At 32.0% G+C, this 18,948-nt stretch overlaps 1 protein-coding gene, 3 long non-coding RNA genes and 1 pseudogene across 4 annotated transcripts; 4 read left to right on the top strand and 1 right to left on the bottom strand.

The window, feature by feature from the left end:
- Positions 1–3,381: 3,381 nt before the first annotated feature.
- Positions 3,382–4,399, top strand: LOC125596228. The gene is made up of 2 exons (XR_007330963.1): positions 3,382–3,700; positions 4,126–4,399. It is a non-coding gene; the product is annotated as an uncharacterized LOC125596228 (long non-coding RNA).
- A 194-nt stretch (positions 4,400–4,593) lies between these two features.
- On the bottom strand, positions 4,594–5,427 carry LOC111198539 (DNA-(apurinic or apyrimidinic site) endonuclease, chloroplastic-like). The gene is made up of 4 exons (XM_048771432.1): positions 5,409–5,427; positions 5,031–5,261; positions 4,889–4,932; positions 4,594–4,791 (listed from the first exon to the last, which is right to left on the bottom strand). The coding sequence occupies exons 1-4, from the start codon at positions 5,425–5,427 to the stop codon at positions 4,594–4,596; spliced, it is 492 nt and encodes a 163-aa protein (XP_048627389.1).
- Positions 5,428–9,480: 4,053 nt separating this feature from the next.
- On the top strand, positions 9,481–10,624 carry LOC125596223. The gene is made up of 5 exons (XR_007330960.1): positions 9,481–9,665; positions 9,834–9,883; positions 9,988–10,110; positions 10,428–10,485; positions 10,570–10,624. It is a non-coding gene; the product is annotated as an uncharacterized LOC125596223 (long non-coding RNA).
- A 122-nt stretch (positions 10,625–10,746) lies between these two features.
- Positions 10,747–11,519, top strand: LOC125596224. Its single transcript, XR_007330961.1, has 3 exons — positions 10,747–10,838; positions 11,017–11,130; positions 11,327–11,519. It is a non-coding gene; the product is annotated as an uncharacterized LOC125596224 (long non-coding RNA).
- A 2,872-nt stretch (positions 11,520–14,391) lies between these two features.
- LOC111209642 lies at positions 14,392–15,580 on the top strand (annotated as a pseudogene).
- The last annotated feature ends 3,368 nt before the right edge of the window (positions 15,581–18,948 follow it).

An 18,948-nucleotide genomic window follows, 5' to 3' on the forward strand; every position in this document is an offset into this window, starting at 1 on the left:
TTTTTTTTCCTCTGCTTAAACTTACACATGACTCATAGTTTCTAAAGACCATCCTATTTCAGTTAAAGAAAACCCTACATATTACTAGATGATTTCAATATTCTTAACCATTTGCATGTAATCTTTATACGATATTACATCACATGAATTTATAACAAAGCCATATCACATAATAAAAAGCCACATCACATGTTTTCTGTTAATATTTATGTTTTAACACAATAAAAGCAACTACTATATTGTGGTTAAAAACAATTAATAGTGGCACCAGGAAATTTCACCTTACCTTCAAGACAAGATTAAAGACCAATTTGAATCGTTGACTTAGGAAATTTTGGTCACTGTGGGTCAGTGAGTGTAATAATATATCCTCGATACCTTGCTTAGCTATGAGCCATAACTTTTGTAAGGAAACACAACGAATCATAAGAAAACAGATGTAATCTTTTGTCAGCCATGTCCATAAGAAACACGTTTCCTATCAAAAATGGACAGGAACTGTTTGATTTTTAAGTTTTTAATTTTTTTGAAACATATTGATGTATTTAATTATGGTACAATCAGTCTATAGGTAACCATTCTTTTACATTTGCATAAATAGATTGGACCGGATAGCCAAAATTTTTGCTTAAAAAAATTTTTAAACCAAAGTTAGGCCAGACACTCAAACTTAAGCTTTATCACAGTATCTCTAAAAAACATAGTTACATTTTCAGAATCCACGTTACCGAACACTAACTATGACGTCCGTGGACCTTATGCTCGTACGGGGACCTCAAGCTCTATATCCAAAACTCATTACTTAAACCGAAGCTTACTTTTCACCACCATGGATAGTCTCTCCATACGTCATTAGAATGACGTCATCTTCCTCTTCTTTCACACGTGGTGCTGAAGCACCTTTCTAGTAACCACGCTGAAATTGCTTGTAAATGTTTATTAATCTTATCTCTTAATTATCTTTCCTTACAACATAAAAATAAAAACTTTCGTAATATATTTGTAAGTTTATCAGTGAAAGATGCTGAGACGAAGGACCCGCCGAGTCATCGAGTTGCATTTAGTACGAGATCAAAGATTGATGTGATGGATGATGGTTATAAATGGAGGAAGTATGGGAAGAAATCTGTCAAGAACAACATTAACAAGAGGTAATTAATTAATAAAATAGTTTAATTGCTCATTTCATCTCATTAAGTTGTTGATTTATAATATTTTATTTAGTTGTTTTTAGAAATTAACATGTGGTTGATTGAACATTTTCTATCATCATCTTATAAATCTAGTGTTATAGAATGATGACTAATTAATTAGATCACATAGTGTGTGATTTGAATACTGTTTAATGGTCTTTTATTCAGGTCCGTCTCAAGTATTGTATGGGCCCTGCTTATATTATCTACCAACCCACTTCACTTGTATCAAACTACATATCACACATATGCATATATATTTTTGTATGTTTTTGTTTTTATACAGACATACCTTTGTAACTGATTAGTGATAAACTGACTAAAATCCATGGGTCATTCATCATCTAGATCTTATTTTGGCTCATGTATCATAGATAAAAGCACAAAAAACAAATCGCCCACATGTGTATATTCAATACATATATGGAGATCAGTCTGGATTTTTTTATTTATAAAAGTAACTAAGCTAATTAAGGGTGAATGAATGGTGTGAATATGTATATAGGAATTATTACAAATGCTCAAGTGAAGGTTGCATGGTGAAGAATATGTATATAGGAATTATTACAAACTAGATAAGGCCCGTGCGTTGCAACGGGTTTTGTTTGATGTTTTAATAAAAACATAAAAATAATAAATCATTTTATTATAGATTGAGGATTTTTTTTTTTGTTTGCATAAGCTGTGAGATATTTATTTATAATTACAAACTCATTTACACACATAAATCCCTATTAGTATTTGTATTTATAATCATGGTGCATAGGTAAATTGTTATCAACTTTGTATTTAAGGTTAGAGAAAACACTCATACCTAAAAATTTAAACCAAACTCAACCAAAGTAAAAATTAAAATGAAAAAATTGAAAGCTAAATAAGGTCAATCTAGTTAGTGACAATATTATACGGGAAATTACCAAAAATACCACATTCTTAATACCACTTTTGTTCTCACTTTTAAAAAGAAAAAAAAAACACTTATAATCCTAAGGTTAACTAATCTAGACTAAGGGTTTAGAATTGAGGGGTGGGGTAGGTTTTAGGAATATGAAATTTAAGATTCTAATAAATATATAAATAAATAATTAATTTGTTTAAATTTTTTTTGTGTTAACTAAATATAGTTAACTCATAGAAGTTAACATAAATATATATATGTTAACTAATACCGAGATTCATAAACTTCATTATTCATTTAAGAATTTTCAATCATATGGCCAAGATTAACCGAGCAACCATTATCATAGCTGAAACTAATAGAAATAATAAAAATTAGTATATTAAATTTTCTTCAACTAATTAGAGTTAACTAATAAAATAAACATCCAAATCTTTTTATTAGAATTTAGTTCAGAAGATGCTGATTCAAAAATTACACTTTGATATCTCTTGCTAAAAGACTTTCATGATAATAACAATACTATCACATTTCACAGCGCGATATATATCTTCAAATAGTTATACTTGTCCGGCTCACAATGTTGCTTTTATTTCAATTTCAATTTCACTATATAGAATAGAGTTTTTGTAGAAAAAAAGGAAAAAAAACTGAAATTGCTTAATGAAATTGGATTAATAATTCATAGAGAAAAAATGCTACAGTTATTTATAGAAAAATATCTCTTTAACAATTAAGTTAGAGTAATTATTTGAACATCGGTTTTTTCATATTATTGATATACTAATTACACATCTGTAACAAAAAAGGTTATATATATATATATATATATATGTATATAAATGCATGAATGTTATCATCAAATTAATAATTTCTTGTATCTTTAAGTTGAGCAAAATCTTTGTAGTTGAAATCAATTTTTTTTCACAGAGTATTTGAGGTAATGGTTGTTTCACACATATGCAGTTGTTGTTCTCTCAATCACTCTTATCTGAAATTTATGATCGGAGACTTTATAGTTCTTACTGTAATCCTTTCAGTTCCAAAAAAAAAGAATAATTGTAATCTTTTTTGGATTATGATTTCTTAAACATAAAATTTACTATTTTAATAAGAAAGTTTATTATTATTTGGAAATATTTGAAATACTTGTTTTACATTTTTTGTTTAGATTTGAAGAAAAAAGAAAACTACAATTAAACAGTCTTTAACAATTTTATTTTGTAAAAGATTTTATAAAAGGATAATTACTATCAAACAAATTTTTACAATTATATTTTATTTATGATTTTAGAAAACGAAAATTAGTATTAAGTAAATTATTATACTTTTTTTTGTTTAAGAATTGTAAAAAGGAAAAAAAAATTAGAAAAAGGAAATTATTGTCATATCGAACTCGATCGGTTTCTAATCTCGATTTTGATCTTAGATTATCACTCTAGCTTGATCTCGATCTATTTCATAGTTAATGGATGGTTGTGTTCGTCTTTGTATGTAGTGAACCCGGATCGTTTTCCTTCAATTGGAGGAAGAAGATCGCACCACCAAGGAGCTGTTGGTGGTTATTCTCCTCCTCTTCGCCGGAATGTCACCGTGCTTCCAGATAAAGGTATATCTCCAATCTTTTGAAAACTATCTTTTAGATCTGAAGAATTTGTACTAGTCTGGTTAAATTATCTCTAGAGTATCCCGGTTGGTGTCATATATATTCTTAGATCTGACATTTAGATCATCTCTGAGCTGAGCTAGTTCAATTTCATATTCTCTTCGTATGCAGTGACGATCATGGATCGTTTCCCATCTCCATTATTTAGTAGTCTGGTTAAATGATATGTTATAGTATCTCGATTGGTTTCATATATACTCTTATACTCTTAGATCTGACATTTATATAATCTCTGAGCGAGCTCATCTCGATCAGTATCATTTTTAATGATTCGAGTTCTCCTCTGTACGTCTTCTTCTTTTTTGATTCATTTCTTATTCGTTTTGAACAATTGTATTGATTAAAATTGTTGTTTCTTCTCTTTGTAGGAAACCTGAAAGATGCTTCTTGGGAAACTTGAGATTCTTCGTATGGAACACGTTTTACTCTGCTTGCATATTTTTTTGCTGAACGTTATAAGAGCATGATTAACCCATAACTCCATTTGGGTCTCTTATTCATTATTTTAGTAATTAAAACTAATTAAGAATCTTAGTTAAGAGCTGCCTTGATTTTGGATCTCCAATGGTAAACTCTTATTTTGGGGTTCTTAAAAAAAAAAAACTTTGTGTATTAAACACCATTAAGCACATTCTTATCTTACTCGTGAGATAATAGCAGTTCCAGAGTAACCAAGTTTTGAGATGCTACACGACCAGAAACTATGATCATAGCCATCACTAAGAGCTTTTTTAACTTCCTCAACATCCTTCACCTAACATTAGTGTAATAGATGTATTTAGTACACAAGAATTTAATCCTTTTAAACATAAGAAAGGCTAATGTTATGTAATGACCTAGATCTTTGCCTCGTGAAAGCACAACACATCAAAGTTTTCTCTTTGCGCAAGTTGCAGAGGATAGAAGCTCTCTAGCTTCAACAATGCTCTCAATCCATTAACATTCCAAGTCATAATCTTTACAGACTTGGTACCCTCTGGGAGAGGAGGAGGTCTCATTGTCATTGGGTTATAAGCTTTATAGTCTTCCTCAGGCTTCTTATGGGCAAGTATCGTCCATGGTTCACTTTGAATTGAGGATTTGAATTGAGGATGATATGATTTAATCGGTTCTGAGGACTTTGCTAGATACGGTCAATGACGCTTCTTCCTCTTTTAACCGAAGCTTCTGCTTACCTAAGAAGATAAAGCAACACATAGTGTTTCATAATACTCTATGTAGATTGCCAGTATATAGTACAAAGTGTTTACTTTTTCTGTAACACATGACAAACCTGTTTTGGCTAATGACTTTTGTTCACTAGTTTTTGAAGAAACTTTGGCATTCAATTTTTTCTGAGTAGACTGTTTTACTCTTTTTTCTCCATGGTCATTGCCATAAGCATCAGAGCTAATGCAGTCATCTTCTGTAGACTCTTCCTTGCTTCTGATCTTTCTTTTGATGGTCACACTTTCTGAGCGAGTGGATGAAGTAGTTTCCTTTATTTCTTCACCAGAACTTTCATCTGTAACAGATAAACAAGGCAGATCTTACCAAATAGCAAAGCTATAGGAAGTCTGAGACTTTTCAATCTACTTCAAATGGAACAAGCGGGAACAACTACTTAAATGCAAACAAGTCCACATTCTTTTTTTAATGTGTAGTTACATACCTTGTAAATTACTGTCCATATGAAGTCGTAAAGCTGATATAAGTTCCTTTCTTGTTTGCTTATCAAGTAGAACGATTCGCCAACACATGCGATTTTCGTAATCAACAGAGAGAGAGAGATAGAGAACGAAAACAAACAAAGTCGGTTTCTTTTTTTTCCCTTCTCAAAATCTGAATACAATCACAAAACAACAAACTTTGTACCTTTCGATTCACAGAACAAAAGCTTGATTCGATTCTAGATGCATGCGATTTTCGGGAGAAAAGGAGAGAGAGAGAGAGAGCACCGAAAGAACGACGACATGGTGATCAGTTTTTTTTTGCCTTCTGAAATTCTCTCTCCAATAAGATTAAAACACATGTCTAACAAGGGACGGTTCTTCTAACTCCTATTTAGGAGACGTTCTTTGTCTTAATTGCAATTTTTCTTTTTCTTTTAATTGTAATTCTCCTTAAAGACCCATCTAAGAGACTGGGTTAATCCTGCTCTAATGTTGCTTACGTATTTTGTGTTGTTATGCAATTATCCCTAAATACCTACTTTATACTTCGTGTAAAATGATATTTTAACAGCGGTTGAAATTTTTAATTGTTTTTGTTCTGGAGTCTGTAGAACTAGAAAAATAAATCTTAGTAGGTTGTTGACATAATTTATCATTTCTCTAACTACGTTTCCTACTTTTGTCTTTACTCATTGGTTTCTTTTACTTTCTAATAATTCCAAAGTTTCCCTTTTCTTTTCCTGTGATTTTCATTCTATAATTATATATCTCAATGAGCATTTTCAACAATATTGATTTAAGTTTTGTATTCGTTTGGTAATTTATGACATTTTATTAACATAACCATTTCTAACTTCATTCAATGTTAAAATGAAATCTATAATTTGTTTTTGTTGGTTCTATTTCAAATATTATATGACAGCTTAAAATCTCATAAACCTGGGTTGAAAAAAGAGAGAAAACCTAAAAACTCCTAAAACCATTTTCCCGACATTTCTATGCCCAGTTGAAAAATCGGATGAATCTTTTAATAAAGTCAAATGACAATATGGTCGAATGGTACAGTGAATGTAGAAAAATGATAAATCTTCTAAGTTTGATATCTATTATTTAAATTTATTTATTTGTGTGATCAATCAATATAAATATTAATTTTCATTGTAATTAATCAGATCCGACTGGCACTGACAAGTATCCTAGTTATTAAAAAAAAAGAATAAAATAAAGATAGTTAATAGTGTGCTCAGACTAGAACCTAGGAGTATCTCTCAGAAGTCTGAACCATATGCTTTACTCATTGGTTTCTTTTTTTGTTTCTAGTAGTAATTCCAAAGTTTCCCTTTTCTTTTCCTGCGATTTCATTCTTTAATTCTATATCTCCAGTCATGTCTGATGAATAAAAGTACTGTCCAAAGAAAGTCCATAACATCATTAATCAACCCAAATAAGTTCAAACAAAATGACCAAAGATGATAAAATGTACATCATTATCGACAATATACATAACCTCGTTTCTACTGAAATCTAGTAGCCTATTAACCGAATTAGATATCCTTGTCACATTCCTTGTTGTATCTAACCTCACCACGGTACTCCTAGTCTGACTTTGTCTCTACTTTGATTGTACTCGCACTCCAAAAGCATTACATCAATCATTTTCCTTCCCTTTTAACCGCAATTCTCCTCGTACTAGTTGAGACCTCGTATCGTTGCCTCTATAAAAAAAAACACCATCGTAGCCACAGGTTCTTCGCTGTGTTTGGTTTAATGAGACCAACCCCATAACATGTTCAAATGCGAATGTGAAGACCAAACCACACCAAATTCCCAAGTAGATTAGGTCCCAACCAATTCCAAAAGCAGACCCGCGTACAATCCAACAGGGACCAAACACACAATGAGAGACCAAATACCTAACTTCATTGTCTATTTATCTTTATATTACCTTTGTTGGCTCAGCTTGGAACGCTGGTGATGGAAAGCAATTTTGTAGCGCCGAGCCCGATCCTCAGAGCGTGGCAGAGGCTAGAACAGAGTTGGCAAAATCCAAACAGTTTTCGTATTTCAACGATGTTCAACCTCTTTCTGTTTCCTCCAAGTATCATACTCTGAGGAGCCATAGAGACAAACAACCAATAATAATTGAGAACAAAGAGATAAAATTGAAAGTGTGGTGATAGATAGAGAAACTGTTTAGATTAACCTAATCCCTTTTTTTTAATAGTAAAGTATTCCATAATACCTCCTATCTCCCTTCTGTGAAATCCCCATTCAATATCAAAAATCGAATCCCATTGATAACCAAATTTCGAATCCAATTTCTGAGTCATCAAAAAAAAAGATCCACAATCCATATAATCTCTTTAACATTATCACCAGAATACCTTTTGTGATTCTGTAATTTCGTCTTGATGTTGACTAAATCTAGATCTCTTTTCTTTAAATTCGGATCCGTTCTGATACTCCCGGATTCGAGTTAGCATATCTATCTATCAAGTTAATTCTTGTTTGCGGAGCTACATCAAATTGATTTTTTTTAAAGGAAATATTTTTGGGTAGACTTATTATTTTAAAATGTTAAATTAAATGATGATTTGATAGGTTTATTGATATTTTATTTTTTCAAGAAGATTTTCAATATTGTGAAGCTTAATTTAAAAATCCAATGTGATTTCAATTATTCTAGACTTTATTTTTAAAACATTTGTATCCTTTAAACAATGATTTGTTATTTTTATATTAATTTTCTAAAATAGTATACGGAGTATTTCTACTAAATAGACTATTTTCAAGTTTTATCCTAAAAATAGAGATCATAAAGAAAGAAAATGACAAAAATGTTTTATTTAATAGGTAAAAAGATCTTAATACCTTAGATATATAAATACAAATAAATAAAAAAAAAGAAAAAAATATAAATATTTTTTTTATAGTTTCAAATTATATGTTTTCAAATTCGAATTTTTTTTTATCAATTTTTTTTGTGATTTGAAATACTTTTTTAAAATTATTTTTTAAATCTTTATTTTCAAATTTTTAATACTTACTTTTTATTTTATAAAATTTTAAAACTTAATCTCAAATCTCCACCTCTTAACTAAGGTTTGGATAAGTTAACTCTAAATGTATAAGTGTATATTTGTTTTTTTAATGAATATTTTAGTCATTTTTATCCTAGTGTATATATGTGACAAAAAAAAATTTAACGCTATTCTAGCGTATTTCTCTAGTATATATTTCACATTGATTCTTTTTATCTTAAAGTTATTGTTTCTTTAGTGCGTAAGAAATCTACATCAACATTGCTTCGATTTTGACTATTAATATAATTTATGATTGGTAAATTATAGTTATACAACTATACGATTTTATAATATAATTAACTTTAATATTTTCATAGCTATAGTGCTATATAAAATGTAATTGCTATATTATATGATTTTAATCATACATATTTTACTCAGATGTCGGCTAACATATTATATTATCATTTCTAGAATGGTTAATTATGCTATAAAATATTACTTTTATAGTAGTTAATTTAATTTTAAAACTATATTTTATACAAAAACAATCAATAAAAAGTAAAAATATAAAAATCTATATAATAATAGTATCTCCCCCAAGGCTATCCACCTAGGCAGTTTTAAAGTTTGTGGACCCCACTTTTTTTGGTTTGGTTTGATCACAGTTTTCGAGTTTTGTTTGATTAGGGTTTTATTGATCTCCTTCTTCGACCCTTCAACGGTCGCGTCTTCGCTGGTTTTAATCTGCAATCAGACGATTTATTTTCTCAATTCTTAACCTCTCTTATGATGTTGTTCCCAATCAGCCAATTCATTCTAGACTGCGCCGGCCGTGCCGCAGCACCTTAACCACCATAATCTGAAGGTCCAGGCGGTGGTGGAGCTCCGTAAGCTTCTCCTTTGTCAGCATGTAGTCCCCTGATGTAGCAGGCGCGGAAAGAGAAGAAGGAGGAAGTGCGCCGTGGGGCACCGTACGGCGGATTGTTTCTGCTGAAGGAGTAAGGTGGCGGTTGATTTCCACCACCGTAGCCCGCTGGCGTGGAAACGAAAAGGTAAACACTTTGCAAAAGAGATCGAAAAAAGAATGAGTTGACAATAAAGGTCTGTTTCTTTTAGTTTCTGATATGTTTTAGGAAAAAGAAACCAAGAAAGAAGCTTTCAGGAATTATTTAGAGTTCGGTGGAGTTAGGGGCTTTTAGGAAGTATTTGTTATTGATTCTCTCACCAAAGGTATTGTTTCTTTTTCTACATTACACCATCACTAAAAGAAACTGCAACCGTTTCTGTATCAAATAGTTTGATCGTTTCCTGACATAATAATTTGATTTATACTCTTTTGTATGTTCTGGAAACACAATGTGGGTTTCCAATTTACTTCTGGTTGTTTTGTATGAGCAGAATGACAAGTCTTCCTTCCTGTACTTTGTTTCTAACCAATATGTACCCAGGTGATGATAGCTTTTATAACTTAATCCTAATATGACTTAAGGTCAAAGAGTATAATTTTTTTATGATCTCTAACCATAATATCCTTCTTTCGTTTTGCTTTCAGATTCATTCAGCAAAATCTAGGAGGTCTTTCAGTTTCTGATTACGAGAAGCTTCAAGCTGAGAAGTCTAATCTTCAAATAAAGTATATGAGCTATTTGCTAAACATCAAGAAACGTTGAGAGAGGTATCACGTCCTAACTTGAATATAAAAGTTCCATCATCAAACCATCTGTAGCTGATTAGCAAATCATTCCATGCTTATGTAGTTACTTATAGTGGCTCTACAATACACCATCCATAATCTTAAACATATCGATTCATCCTTGATAAACTGAAACTACTTGGGCCAGTAATATCGAGTAGCTAACTCTCTCTGTAGCTAAGATTCACAATTGATGTCGTTGTTGTCCTGGTTTCAACTGCGAAGTCACCTTTGATAATTTACATCTTGGTCGCCCTTCTCAACAAGTTTTTGATGCTCATCCATTTTCATGATGCAAGGTATATCCAAAAGTATTCAGACTTCATGTGAATTATTCTTCTGCTTCTTGATGGGAAGGTATTCGATCAACAAACTCTTACATATCCAAATCTCGCTTTGTTTCACTGGCCAACTAATTTTGGCAACTGTTATTGTCAATAGAATTCTGTAATCCACACTTTCATCCCTGCATTCAATGATTTAAAACCAACCAATATGGTCACCTGTCTAAAAAAAAGACCACCCATTCGTCATAGGACGTTTCATGCTTTCCACAACGATCACACTATTTGACAAGTCTTACGGTGAGGGGTTCTGGGGAGGACTCACACTCCACTTGAAATGAGATGTTTTCAAATTCCAGCATGCTCTTGTATCTCCAGTGTCCAGCCAGTGCTGTCAACCCCGGTTCATCGTTGTCATTTCTGGAGGTAAAGATAAAAACTAGGAAACATGATTCCCCCTTTCCATTAAGAGATTTTTTCTACAGAAAAGGGGCAAGCAGCTAAATTATATCTATAGAAGTAATTTTTTTCAATCTCATCCTGATCTTCATATTTATAATTGATGCTTCTATATTCTAAATAACGTCTTTACACCACGCTGCAGAAGTTCTGCCAAGATATTTCAGCTCAGGATGGGTATTTGCTCAGTTTCATGAACCAGAAGTCGCCCAGTTCTTTGCAACATTTGGCGCTAACCTCACAATTGCATGGATGGAAGGTATATTCTTTCATAACATTAAGTTATGAATATTAATAGCTCATGCAGAAACTTGATCGTACACTGATTCTTTTCGAAATCTGTAATAGCTCAGGAAGGTATATTCTTTTCGAAATCTGTAAGCTATGAATATTTGGCTCAAACATGGTCGTACACTGATTCTTTTCATCCCATGTTTTCCTTTTCACCTTCTTAGACAATAGGAGCTCGGTAAAGCTTCCATGAAGCGGAGAGAGCTTGAATGGTCTGAAGTAAAAAGCAGTCTTGCTCAGTAATTAACGGCTTCACAGATCCCATGTTCTTTGGATGTGAGTGACAATGGACGATTGGAGAAAAAGACAAGCATCTGGGCGGAGCAGCGAGGGCAATTAGCGTCACCTCTGCTGTACTATAATATCACCTCCGCAGACGCCCTGGAGTCATAAATACGACGAGAGAAGGAGGAGAACACGAAAGGGGTTACGGTGTTGGAAGGTCAAGCTAAATTTAGTTGTTACCTATCACTATCAGTGTCCACCACCGATGCAATGGCCAATCGAATCTCAAGTTCATTTTAAGGAAATGGTCTCAGTCATAAGACTGTTATGAACAATCGATTTCAAAATATCAACATAAACTTAGGATAATAAATTTCTCTCGAATGCATTATTTTTTAATCAAAATTTGATCCTTTTCAAATAAGATGAGTCAAACCATATATGCAACTCATACTATTAAGCTCACAACAGAAAAGAAGGAAAATAAACACAAACTACCTTCCTATATTTTAGTTTTATATAATGAAAACCTATTTTATAGTTACTAAATTCCATATAGTAAAAAAAGGCGAAATATTCATATATGCTAATAAATGAAGTACGAAAATAATAAAAATATTCAGTGAAAATTAGCCAAACAAAAAAATATTCTAAATTTAATGGGTTATTTCTGTCATACCTTGCTCTTGGTGGTCTTCCTGGCTGCATGATCTTATCCGTCAAGAGAGTACATTTTAAGCTCTTCAGTCTTTCCCTTAAGATTGAGTTTTAGTATGTAGTCTCTTGCTTTGTTTTTGTTCCTTTGCCCTACTGATGTAATCAGTTGTTTCAGACGTTTTTAAAAAAAATAATTAAATTACAATGTAGAATATAAAAATGCATATACACATAAAATTGAGCGGTTCAACAAAAGTTATATGAATTGACAACTAAAAGGGTAGTTTTTTTTTTTTGACAATACCATTAACATCATACAAAGTTTCATAAGGATGAACAAACTAATCTCCATACATGAAAGCATCATTCAACTTAGTATTTAACACTAAATAAAAGTCTTAACAACAAACAACAATAAAAAAAAAACAGTTAATGTCCAATTGTTATACTATGACAAACTATAAACAAATTATATAGTCCAGGAATGATTTAAGAAATTTTGGTATTCAAACAAAATAAATAAATTTCAAATTGATAGGAATCAATAAAAAAATGTAATTGTGTTTGGCATATTATGTTTGTGGTTAATGTTGCAGTTGGAGTAAAGAGCTTGCATTCAATTCGAAAGATGATGCAACAAGACGACCACCAATACTTGTGGATCTTTCTCCGGTTAAAAGAAAAATATAAAAGTCAATAACCCCGCGCTTTCGCGGAGACTCCTTCCCTGTATAAAAAACAGATCACTATCTATTAAGAAATCTAAACAATAAAATTATTAAGTTACACAACATACAACACTAAAATTTAAATCATATATTAAAACGTAAGATAATATCAAAATTTACAAAAAAATATTCGCACGGACGTGCGGCTTCAAACTCTAGTTGCTATTAAATAATATGTAGCATTTAAATTCAGTAGACAATTTAATTATATGCTTTACCATGTTTGATACGACATGGAATAAGAGAAGTAATTACTAATAGTGAACGAACATTTGAAAATAAAGTTAAGGTGTCGGAAGCTCACAGTTATAAACATAAGACATTGGTCCAAACAGCATCAGTAGTTTTTTTATCTACACACATTGAGAAACCAACAAAGAATTTGGTATGGACTAATCACAAGTTTTCTGGGGTTTTAGGATTATCATGAAAGATTTGACAACTTTTTATTGATTTTAGTTATGAGAAAGAGGGAAGTGCCTTATATAAGAAAAATTGTGGCCCCAATGATATCTACTTTTGAAAGATTATGGAAATTTACTTTTACTATGTCGTTTTTTGCTATTTTAATTTTAGGGATTAAGAAAAAATAAATATCAAAATAACAGTTGTTTTTTTTGTTAATATTACTATTTTTCTTTTGATTTTCTATTTTACTATAATAGTTAGCATTTTTAAGTAAGTTGTAAAATGTTACTATTTATTTTGTTAGTTTAAATAGATTTTTGGTTTTATTTTATAGTAATGTTTTATTTTGTGTTGTTTGTTTTAACTATTTCAATATTAATTTACCATTTTATTTTGGTATAAAATGTATTTTGAATTTTATTATACTTAAGAAGATATATTCTTTTGTTAATATTATATTTTTTTTTTTTAATATAATAGTTTTTTTTTTTTTTGGTTTAACCTGGGCGTATCCCAGGCCGAGGTCCAGACTAATCCCCAATGGGAGGTGTGGCCCACGGATGGACCATCTCTCCGGGTTTTCAAATGGGACCTAAAGCATAGGCCATATCCGCGTGGCCCGGCGTAGAGGTAAATCTGAGGGGGAGGTTCGAACTCGCGGCCCTTAGGACCATTGCGAGCCGCCTCACACCACTCGACCACCAACGTCGGGTTAAATAATATAATAGTTAGTATTTTTTAAGTAAGTTTTTCAATGTTAATATTTATTTTGTAGTTTAAGTTATATATATGTAGTATTAATTTCGTTCTTTTATATATTTTGGAAAGATTAACATTCTAAAAAAAAATAAAAGATTGTCATAGGTTTGATTAGAGGTTTAAAATTTTATGCGGACACCTTTAATAGGTTATACCCTCAATTTTCCATAAACCGAGAAATCGGCGTTGCGGAATTTATCACACATGGTTAATTGGGATTTTTAAAACCTTAAACCGGATTCTGCTTTGTGGTTATAAAGTTTAACGTGTGAGCCCATCAACCCAATAAGCACAGCTAAAATTTATGTTTAATTATAGCATTAACCCTAGCGGTAAAAAAAATAGAAAAATTCCAATTCTACCAAGATCTTCAAACCCTAGCTGGCGAACCTTTATCTCTGTCTCTGTTTTTGTCTTTCCTACTTATATATCTGAAAAATAGCCCTGTGAATTAGACATAGCTATGGTTAATTATCTGTTGAGAAGAAGATACGTGGCTCCAGAGATTTCTTTTGATCTCATGATCGAAATCCTGAGTAGATTGCCTGCTAAATCGCTTATGAGGTTCAAGTGTGTCTCAAAGCTATGGTGTTGTCTGATCCGCTCTTGATATTTTAGCAACCTTTATCTCATGGTCTCATCATCGCAACCGCGACCACTTGGTCTATACATGAGTTTGTATATGAGTTTGGATTTGGTGAGACACTACACGTGTGATTCAATGGAGATGTATGAACTGCTATATCATTAAGGTTAATGTCGTCTAGTAGTAGTGCTGAATCATCATTAGAAACCAGATTTGACTTTCCCAGGGATGGGAGGATACAGGATGGTGTCTCTTCGCGGTTTGATTGTATTCACTATTTGCAGAAAAGCATGTATCTATAATCCCGCCACTAGACAGAGTTTAACCTTACCCACCTTCAAATCTAACCTCTTTGCGCAACAAGAACCTTATAAGCATGTCCACTACTTTTTCGGACACGATCCTGTTCTTGATCAATACAAAATAGTCTGTAGTGTTATGATAGCCTCGTCATTCTCTGAGATGCTATTCTCCGAGTTTTGGGTCTTCGTGTTGGAACCCGGAGTTTTTGGAAAAGAACCGAGTATGATGCTCAAGCTCACCTTCCTACAAGACAAGGACTCTGCATCAATGGAGTTATATATTATCTGGCTTCAATCATACACGTCGCTATCACGTTTATTGTTTTGACGTTAGGTCTGAAGATATCCGTGTGATCCAAGCACCCCATGCAGTGCCTCAGTTTTGTACTTCCTTTGGTTTCATAGAGCATGGTGGAAAACCAGCATCTTTGACTATTCACGTATTACAGAAACGGGTGTCTCGGAGTTGTGGGTGTTGGAGGTGGATGGTGGAATATGGTCGAGAAAATCTCTGGTTTGAAGCTTTGTAGAAGCATTTAGTGGATGACATTGACCATAATAAGAAGTTGATTGTTTCATGGTACGGGAGAGAACAATGAGGTTATCTTGGCGTTGACTTGTCCTTGTTACCTTCTCTATTACGATCTGATGAAGAATGATGTGAGGAAGGTTAATATCAATAGAGTGACAACGCCGCATGTGTGTATCAAGGTTCTGGATAAGTGTGAAAGCATCATGCACTTGGAAATTTGAATAAGTTCTTCTATATCATTATCTAATTGTGTTTGTCTATGATAATACAGTTGAACTATTTTTTTAATAATATTTTTTATTTTATTTGTTTTGCAAACAAACAAAACAATAGTTGAATCTCTGCTTTTTTTATTGTTTAATATCATAAAAAAAGATTGGAATATGGGTGGATTTTTGAAGCTTTGATGCTGATGATCCATTAGCTGTATATAATGCGGTTTTTTTTAGGTATCAAATCCTGGTTTGAGTACATGTGAGGCTCCTACTGTTGTCAGGAGACTGCTAGCTCTCAACACACACATGAGCTTACAAGTTACATCCATGAATTCATATTTTTATTTGTCTCATGTGAATTCCCTAAAACAAACATTTCATTTGTTGTTATTGATCCGCAGATCCCTGCCTCGTTTCGAGTCAGAAGAGAATCAGCAGTTGTAACCAACCAAAGCCAAAGAAAATTCAGTAGCCACGAGCTTGAGTCTTACACCATGAGCTATGGCTTATGCTGCACCTGTGAAGGGTTGAGCAGCCAAGACATCTGCAGCTTCAAAGCCACCGAGTATTGTTGATTCTTACACAGCCTCCTTAGAGGATATGACAGCTCAAGGAGCACTTGACGGGTAATCTTTGGGACTTATGGCCTTAAAAACAAAGTTATTTTTGTGTGTAATGCTATATGCCTATATCAAACTAAATGGGAGATTTTGATTATGACTTTAGTGGAAGAATTCAAGTAGGACTATGAATATAAGTAATAAATTATTTTTAGTCAAATTTGTGGATTGGTTCAAGAATGATTTCTGATTTCGATCCCAAATATTTTTCTGGTTATCGCCTAATAATTTTTTTCCTTGAGAAATTTGGTAACTTGTTTTAGCTGTATATTATGACAATGTAATATTCATATTGATTACTACATTTCATTTATTGTCTTGCCAAAATAGTATGAAAGATAAGTTGTACAGATAAATTCATATGCGAAATAAATTTACGAATTTTAAAATATTTACATGAACGGTTGAATATTCTATAAATCTCTAATATAATTTTCGTACACTAATTATCAGGAGAATGTGATATTTTGTGTTATTTGCATTTTTAAATGATAACATATTTTATTTAGTTTTATGAAAATAATCAATAAACGCATCTTAACTTATCTAAAACATATGCAATTGTAGTAAACAATTTTATGAATGATTATATATTTATATGACGCGTATGAGTAAAATGATAATAATAGATGTATATGCACGTAAAATCATATTCATTGACATTTTTCAGAAACCATGATGCCAACCATAAATAAAACACTCACAAACTATCATATTAATATCATCTAATACAAAACAGTACTCACCTATTTTAAGTGATTTTTTACATTTTTAACTAATTTAAACCACTTTATTTATTGTTTTTCCTAAATAATTCGATTATATTTATTACAAATACAAATAGAACTTATCTATTTAAGTATTTTTTAACATCTTTTACATTTATTTTTTCATTTTTTCTAATTACTTATTAATTATATTTACCATTCATAATAATAGACAATATTATTTACGTAAAACCAAAATAATTTCGTAGGTTTGAATGAAATTGATTCATTCATGACAAGAATTTAACTGGTTAATAATTTTTTATTATTTGTTTTATAAAATCAGTTATACGTGGGCATCCATCCAAGTATCCGTTCCGGATCGTTTTTTTGAATATCGGATTTTTGGGTTTAAAATTAAACTTTGTTCGAATATTATAAATTTCGGATGGGGTTTGGACTCGGATCCTTCCGAGTCCGAATAGGATAGGTTTGTAAAACTTAAAAATATCCAAATAGCTTATGTGTTTTAGAAATTTCATTAAATAATTTAGAAAAATATAACATTAGCTATAGTATTAGTTAAACAAAAATAGGTCTAAAACATTGGAAAGGAGAAGTTATGTAGAAACACCTTTACATTGGAAAAAATGTTTTTGCAACCAAAATCAAATATTAGATACTGCTATTAACAAATCGACAAATTTAAGATATACTCTCTAACTAAAAAAAGAAGCACTAACAGATTCCAAATCTCCGAAAAAATACACCTGTATTACCTCATGATTTTTCCTAATAATAAATTTATTTTAAGCTAAAACCTTTCACTAATAAACAACTATAAACATGCTCTTTTAATTATAAGACAACAACGACCACCCAAAGACACATAGAAAAGAATTCACCGACTGTAAAGAAAAACAACACACAACAATCAATCAAAGAAAGCAGACACATCTTCGAGATCAAACAAAACCAATCTCATCATCGTCGCCTTCTCAACATGGCCGGAAGGGCAGCAATGCTCGTTAACCTCGGGACGGTTGTAATGACCGTTTTGACCCTGGCTAGTTTTGTCGAAGGCTTCGGTGTGAATTGGGGTAATATCGCATCACATCCGCTGAATCCTGATATTGTTGTTAGGATGCTTAAGGAGAACAAGATCAATAAAGTGAAGCTTTTTGACGCTGATTCATGGACGATGAATGCTTTGGCCGGTTCGGGCATGGAGGTTATGGTCGGAATCCCTAATAACCTTCTTGAAACTCTAGCTGATGATTACGGTACTGCGAAAGATTGGGTCAAAGAAAATATCACTGCTACATGCGCAAGGATGGGCGTCAACATCAAGTAACTTACTAACATATTTTAAAATTCATTAGACGTTAATCCGATGTTGGGATCAGTCTGGTTTCAGTTAGATAGAGTCTAGACAACAACTTAAACCAATTAATTAATCCTTTTTTATCTGATTGATTTAAATACCGGATTTGAGATCATCCGTTTTTAGGTGATAGATGGCTTCTGCGACGTTTATATCCTAACTTTATTTTGTTTAAAACAAGTAGATAAATGTTTGTGTAAACAAAAGCAAGAAGAAAACAAAAACACTCGAATAGAAAATAAATAAATACTTGTACCAGAGTTTGTATATTAATTATGTGGATATAATATTTTATATTTCTTGGATAATATTCATATAGCCTCAAAATCAGATATATATTTTATGAGTTTTTTTTTATATACTAATGATTATTTTTTCTAATCTTAAAAGACATAAAATATGTTTCGGACTAATTCATTCACCATGATTGCCAGCTATATAGGTACGTGGCTGTGGGAAACGAGCCGTTCTTGTCAGCATACAATGAAATCTATAAAAAACACGTTTCCAGCTTTAAAGACTAACATCAAAGCGCGTTAAAAGAGGCGGCCGGGAAATGACCGATGTAATGAAGCCCACGATCCCACAAACGTGTGAAGTTTACCAATCAGCTAACGGGACAAGTAAGAAGGAGTATTTAGGCAGCAGATGTTAAGAAAATAA

Source organism: Brassica napus, unplaced genomic scaffold, assembly GCF_020379485.1.
Source record: "Brassica napus cultivar Da-Ae unplaced genomic scaffold, Da-Ae ScsIHWf_1155;HRSCAF=1643, whole genome shotgun sequence".
Taxonomy (NCBI): domain Eukaryota; kingdom Viridiplantae; phylum Streptophyta; class Magnoliopsida; order Brassicales; family Brassicaceae; genus Brassica; species Brassica napus.